Source organism: Colobus angolensis, unplaced genomic scaffold (assembly GCF_000951035.1).
Source record: "Colobus angolensis palliatus isolate OR3802 unplaced genomic scaffold, Cang.pa_1.0 Scaffold30, whole genome shotgun sequence".
In the NCBI taxonomy this organism is placed as follows: Eukaryota; Metazoa; Chordata; class Mammalia; order Primates; family Cercopithecidae; genus Colobus; species Colobus angolensis.
This window is the reverse complement of record NW_012116266.1, coordinates 5678488-5685819: the sequence shown is the minus strand read 5'-3', so window position 1 is coordinate 5685819 and position 7332 is coordinate 5678488. Positions and strand designations below refer to the sequence as shown.

At 37.2% G+C, this 7332-nt stretch overlaps 1 protein-coding gene across 1 annotated transcript in view; it reads left to right on the top strand.

Annotated features, from left to right (window-relative positions):
* NBEAL1 (neurobeachin-like 1) overlaps positions 1-7332 on the top strand; it is a 206959-nt gene that overhangs the window by 166092 nt on the left and 33535 nt on the right. The window contains exons 42-43 of the mRNA XM_011949999.1: positions 3641-3771; positions 6546-6655. Coding sequence (XP_011805389.1) covers positions 3641-3771; positions 6546-6655 — 241 coding nt within the window. The remainder of the gene's footprint in view (positions 1-3640; positions 3772-6545; positions 6656-7332) is intronic.

Here is a 7332-nt window from a genome sequence, read left to right as displayed (position 1 = left end):
GAAACTATCTCAAAAAAAAAAAAAAAAAAAAAGATGCAATAAAGTATCACTGGGTCTTTTCAGCTTTTAATAATTTTATGACTAAATGATTTTTTACAAAGTTTCAAAAATAGATTGTGTAATACTTCAAAGGTCACCCTCAAGAAAGTAAAAACTGGCCAGATATGGTGGCTTATGCCTTTAATTCCCAACACTTTGGGAGGCCAGGTCAGGTGGATCACTTGAGCCCATCAGTTTGAGATCAGCTTGGGTAACAAGGCAAAACCCCATCTCTACAAAAAATAGAAAATTAGTCAGGTGTAGTGGTGTGCACCTGTAGTCCCAGCTACTTGGGAGGCTGAAGTGGGAGGATAGATTGAGCTCAGGAGGTCGAGGCTATAGTGAGCCATGATTGCACCACTGTACTCCAGCCTGGGTGACACAGCAAAGCTCTGTCTGAAAAAAAAAGAAAAGAAAAGAAATGAAAACTATATCTGATAAAGGACTTGTATATTTGTACCTAGAATATATAAAAAACCCTTACACTCAAGGTGAGGTGACACACACCTATAACTTCAGCTACTCAGGAGGCTGAGGCACAAGGATTGCTTGAGCCCAGGAGTTCAAGTTCAGCCTGGACAACATAGAGAGACACCCATCTCTATTACTAAAAAAAAAAAAAAAAGAGGGAGGGGGAAGAGCTCTTATATCTTAATAATAAAAGGACAACCCAAAGAAAAAATAGACAAAGGATCTGAATAAACATTTCTTAAAAGGAGATACGCAAATGTTCAATAAACACATGAAAAGATGCTCAACAGCATGAGTCATCAGGGAAATTCAAATCAAAACCACAGCGAGATGCCACTTCATACCCGTTATGATAATTATAATAAAAAAGACAAATAATAACTAGTGCTGAAGAGCATGTGGAGAAATTGGAACCCTTATAAATACTGCCAATGGGAATGTAAAATGGTGCAACTTTTTGTGGAAAATAGTCTGGCAGTTCCTCAAAAGGTTAAATATAGAGGGCTGGGTGTGGTGGCTCACACCTGTAATCCCAGCACATTGGGAGGCTGAGGTGGGCAAATCACTTGAGGTCTGGCATTCAAGACCAGTCTGGCAAACATGGTAAAACCCTGTCTCTACTAAAAATACAAAAATTATCTGGGCATGGTGGCGGGTGCCTGTAATCCTAGCTACTCTGGAGGCTGAGGCAGGAGAATTGCCTGAACCCGGGAGGCAGACATTGCAATGAGCCGAGATCATGTCACTGCACTCCAGCGTGGGAGACAGAGCAAGACGCCATCTCAAAAAAAAAAAGAAAAGAAAAATTAAATATAGAATTGCTGTATAACCTGGAAATTCCACTTCTATATACATACATAAGATAATTGAAGACATGTATTCACGCAAAATTTGTACATAAATGTTCATACCAGCCTTTTTTTTTTTTTTTTTTTTTTTTTTTGAGACAGAGTCTCGCTCTGTCACCCAGGCTGGAGTGCAGTGGCTCAGTTTCAGCTAACTGCAACCTCCATCTTCCAGGCTCAAGCGATTCTCCTGCCTCAGCCTCCAAAGTAGCTGGGACTATAGGTGTGTGCCACCACACTCAAGTAATTTTTTTGTATTTTTGATAGAGACGGGGTTTTGCCATATTGCCCAGTCTGGTCGTGAACTCCTGATATCAAGTGATCTGCCCACTTCGGCCTCCCAAAGTGCTGGGATTACAGGCGTGAGCCACCTAGCCCGGCCATACCAGTATAATTTATAACCAAAAAGTAGAAACAGACCAGTGTTCATCTACTGATAAATGAATCATGTAATATATCCAGTGTGGAATATTATTTGGCTATGAATGAATTCAAAGAGTGAAGTATTGATACATGCTGTAATATGGATGAACCTTGAAAACATTATGCCAAATGAAATAAGCCAGACACAAAAGGGCACATATTACATGACTTACATGAAATGTCCAAAATAGACAGATCGTCAGAATAGGCAAAATGAAATAAAAATAGGCATAGAGATACAAGGTACATTAGCAGTCTCCAGGGGTGGGAGTAGGATGAATGGACAGTGACTGCTAATAGGTACAACATTTCTTCTTGGAGTGCTGAGAATGTTGTAAAATTCTTTGTGATGATGTTGCACAACTGTGAATATACTGAATTAAACCCTTGAATTATCCACTTAAAACAAGCAATTTATATGGTATGTTAATTTTATCTCAAAACTATACCTCTTCTTGAATATACTATATACTATAATGTTTTAGATGGTCTGATATCTATAATTAAATTATAATTAAATTCGAAATTCTGCTAAGATCAACTCTGCCTCAAACCAAGATTAAATAGGTGTAAAAAACAACAGACAAATTGGTCATTAATGTCACTTTTTTTCCTTGTAGCATAGCCTTACCTTAGACTCAAGGCCATTAAATACTTAATAAATCCAGGAAAACAATATCAAATGAAATAAAACAGAAGGGATTTATACTGTTATTTTATTAGGGAAAGCATAATACAATTGCAGCATATCCACTTGAGCTTCATTCACCTACTGTAGATGCAGTGCCCATGATTAAATTTAAATAAATAAAATTAAGCCAGAAGCAGGCCTGGGCTTCTTAGTCCCAGCTACTTGGGAGGCTGAGGTGGGAGAATCTCTTGAGGCCAGGAGTTTAACACTGCAGCACATTATGATGGTGCCTGTGAATAGCCACTGCACTCCAGCCTGGGCAACATAGGGAGACCCTCATCTCTAAAATAAGTAAATACATAAAATTAATTAATTTAAAAATAATATTAAAATAAGACAATAGATTATGCAAGTAAAACATAAAAGCTTTAGCCACTGAGCTATTTCCCTAACTCACTCTCTGGTTTTAAGCAGAAGAGTTTGTAAAAATATTTACATATCAGTGATTAAATCACCATCATTCCTATAGATCTATTAACCAAGTATATTGATACTATAATGTTTATAATCATATTTATACTCTGTGATTTTCAAATATTGAAATAACATTCACTTTCTATAATTTTATTCAGCAAAAATACCTTTTTTTTTGAGAAAGAGTCTTGCTCTATCAGGCAGGGTGGAGTGCACTGGCACGATCTCGGCTCACTGCAAACTCCGCCTCCCAGGCTCAAGCAATTCTCTTGGCTCAGCCTCCCGAGAGGCTGGGATTACAGGTGTGTGCTACCACCCTCGGCTAATTTTTGTATTTTTAATAGAGACGGGATTTCACCATGTTGGCCAGGCTGGTCTTGAACTCCTGACCTGAGGAAATCTGCCCACCTCGGCCTCCCAAAGTGCTGAGATTACAGTTGTGAGCCACCGTACCCAGCCCTAAAAAGACTCTTAAGATGATATTTAATTTATGTGAAATTTTTCTCCAGTGTGATTTGGTTTTCAACTAGTTCAACTAAGGTGCTACTGGTGATTAAAATTAGAGTATTTAGTTCCTGACAACTATGAGATTATCATAATAAGGAGAGTAAATTGTATGTGTAGGCATTAAAGAGGAAGATTTAGAAAACAGTACCTCTAATCATTAGGAACCCTGAAGGGAATCTAAAAGTTTTCTTTCAGGTCTTGTTGTTGATTTCATTCAATATTTACATTCTCTTTTAATTTCTACATGCAGATTTGACTGTGCAGATCGACAGTTCCATTCTATTCCTGCAACCTGGCAAGCTCTCATGGATAATCCATATGATGTGAAAGAACTTATTCCTGAATTCTTCTATTTCCCAGAGTTTTTGGAAAATCAAAATCGTAAGAAATAGGGGATTAAAAATTTGACTAGTAGGTCCCAATGGAGGAGCCTCAAAAATGTCTTTCAGGACATTTTTATAATATCCTGTAGATTATTTAAGATTCATTCTGTCTATGGATTACTTAGTGACAGGGCTGAACTAATGGTATGAGTCTTACCTTCCAGGGAAGTGCTATAGGGAACTAAGCTAAAGGGGTCAAATTTGAATCATTAAGAGAATTTATCAGACTATAGTGTACAGTGTTTACTAGGGAAGCAAAAATGACCATATGCTATTTCAGCTATATATACTACTTAGGTTAAAAGTGTTTGAGTTAGATAAGGTGAGGATTTAAACTAACCATCAGCTGACTACAGGTCTATTAACCAACTCCATGGCCAAACTCATGTCTATATATACAGTTTCACTGGAACACAGCCAGCCAATTCCTTTTTTCTTTTTTTTTTTTTTTTTTGAAACAGGGTCTCGCTTTTTCCTTAGGCTGGAATGCAGTGCCATGATCACTACTCACTGCAGCCTTGACCTCCTGGGCTCAAGCAAACCTCTCAGCTCAACCTCCTGAGTAGCTGGGACTACAGGTGTGCACCACCATGCCCGCATTTATTTTTGGAGAGATGGAGTCTCACTTTGTTGTCCAGGCTGGTCTCGAATTCCTGGGCTCAAGTGATCCTTCCACCTGGCCTCCCAAAGTGCTTGGATTACAGGTGTGAGTCACCATGCCTGGCCAGCCAATTCATTTTTGTATCATAGAAGGTTACTTTCAAAGTAAGCATATCAGCAGATTTGAGTAGTTGCAACAGATATGATATCACTCACAAAGCCAAAAATATTTATTCTTTGACCTTTTATAGGAAAAGTTTGGTAACTCCTGATTTAGAGCATGCAAGAGTAGGCAAATTAAAATGACAGGGTATAAGTTACTATAATATTTGAAAAATTATGCTTTTGAAGTAGAGAAGTATGAAGTTAAATATTAATACATTTTTAAATGTCCAAATTCTTTTCCTGTGAGGTAGTTTTACATTTACTTTTAAGTACAAATAAGGAAAATAACAATATTTTTACTATTGGTGTTCTTTAGGGAGGTTCCACAATGTTAAAGAGTTATTGCCAACTTTTTTCCCTGCCCTAACATGTAGTGTTAATGTTTGACCCGTCGTTTACTCAGTACAATTATTTGTCTTACTGAGGAGAACATATCCAGGGCTTAATGTCACTTTGTGCACTCTGGAACAGGCTGTTGGAGGCAGGGCATCACAGTAAGGCAGTCAAAATTGGTGACTTTCAGAAAATGAGGTAAATCTGTTGTCTGAGTCTGATCCTAAACTCTCAGTCAGCTGTTGGACTGGATTATCCTAAAGCAGAGTATCTAGAATAGGAGGGATGAGCAGACTACATTTGGATAGAGAACTTAAGGTACTCTTTAACAATTTATATCAGAGTTAGTTGCTATCTTTAGCACCATCGTCTTGATGGCCTCCACTTCTAACTATACATTGCCTCTTTGAAGTGAGCTGTTTGGGAGAAAGTAAATATATCAATTAGAATGCCTCTAAGAATAAAAAATTAAAAAACAAAGAAAAACAGAATGCCTTTAGGAAAAAATTTTAATAAAACCAGCTCAAAATTGTGTAAACAAGGAAATTTTAGTGTTTCCCATAATAAAAATCCTGAGGTATGGAAATTTCAGATAGCTTAGCATCATCAGCGCTAACTTTTTTTCTGTATTTTCACTGTGCCATTCTGAGTATTTTGACTTTGGCTGGTTCCTCTCATGGTCACAAATGCCTAACGCAATTTTAGGCATCATAGGCAGATCCAACAGTATCTTAGAAATAAGTGAGGCTGTTAATCCATTGTGTCCTTTCTTAAGAGTGAAAAACTCTTCCTCATAACTTCTCATTCTCCAGAACTGGGTCATATACCAACCCCTAGACCAGTCACCTGGAATGGGCATGAAATATAGGGCAGAGATGGACACTTGAATGAAATAAAGGTTCTGCTAGCAAATAAAAAGGGGGAATGACTATCAGGTGGGCAACGAATAGTATCTGCTACACTGTGATGGGTTTAACATAAAACCAAAGACACTGTGCATCCTGTCATTTTATGACATTTAAACTCCTCTCCAACTTGTGATACACTGGTATTTTAAGGCGGCACACTGGTATTTTAAGGCCTTCTTTTTTAAAGGTCTTTTGTGTTAACAGTCCCCCTTCTACCTCTCCACATTGTATAAACAAAAAACCCCTCATATTTAGGGAAATTTTATCAAAATGCCATGTTCTAACCATATGAGCAGATCTTTATTATGCAAGTATCTTTTTAGAATAGTGATATGTAAATATGTTATTCTTCATCAGACAAATATAACTGTTCCAGTGAGTGAGTTTAAGGTATGAGTTACACCTAAAAGCTTTAAGGAGCTGTATTTTGTAAGTGTACTGTTAGAGGGACTGTGTCCCTCTCATCATTTTAAGTGTGAGAAGAAAACTTAATTTTGCATTTTGGTCAGATTAAGATAAGGGTTGTAGCTATAGTTTTCCCCACTTTTCTTGCTTAACAACTTAATTCTTACTCTAATTTACATTATAATAGCTAATTTAAAACTAGTTATTTTTGTTTTTAAATTAACTGGTATGTACTCCAATAGATAAGAATTTTAAAAGAAAAAATATGTTTTGCGTGGGAATGTGCCCTTATTATTGTTTGTTTTACTTTGTTTATTATAATCTAAAATGGTTTGATACATTTTCTTTTTACATGTCTTAGAATTTAACTTGGGTCGTCTACAAGTTTCCAGAGAATTAGTAAATGATGTCATTCTCCCCAAATGGGCTAAATCAGCTGAAGATTTCATCTGTAAACATAGGAAAGCTTTGGTGAGACTTTTGCATTTAGTTATTAGACAGAATAAGATAAAAGATGTGTTTTCCAGGGGATGGGATAATCTGACTTAATTATTTTTCTAGATTAATTTGTAATTTATCATATAAGCTGACTTCAGAAAGTACAATATGGTAATTTATTTTGAGGCTATGAATCTTCTGATATAGTGAGACTGTAGTATAGTACCATGAAAATATATATATATATATAGAGAGAGAGAGAGAGAGAGAGCAAAATATTAAACATTTCAGCTCTGTAAAATGTCCATCTGCTGTATATGTAAATGTTCCAGTCACCAAGCTGGTGTAGTTTGGTGTTTTACAGTTTTCACATTTATTTTAAGTCTAACAAGGATGAGTACATTTTTGTTTTCTCTGAAGGATTTCACTAAGCTTTTAAAAGAGAGGCATCTAAGCCAAGCGCAGTGACTGACACCTGTAATGCTAGCACTTTTGGAGACGAAGGAGGCCAAGGCCTCACCTGAGGTCAGGAGTTCAGAGATCAGCCTGGCCAACGTGGTAAAACTTCATCATGGGCCGGGCGCGGTGGCTCAAGCCTGTAATCCCAGCACTTTGGGAGGCCGAGATGGGTGGATCACGAGGTCAGGAGATCGAGACCATCCTGGTCTACACGGTGAGACCCCGTCTCTACTAAAAAATACAAAAAACTA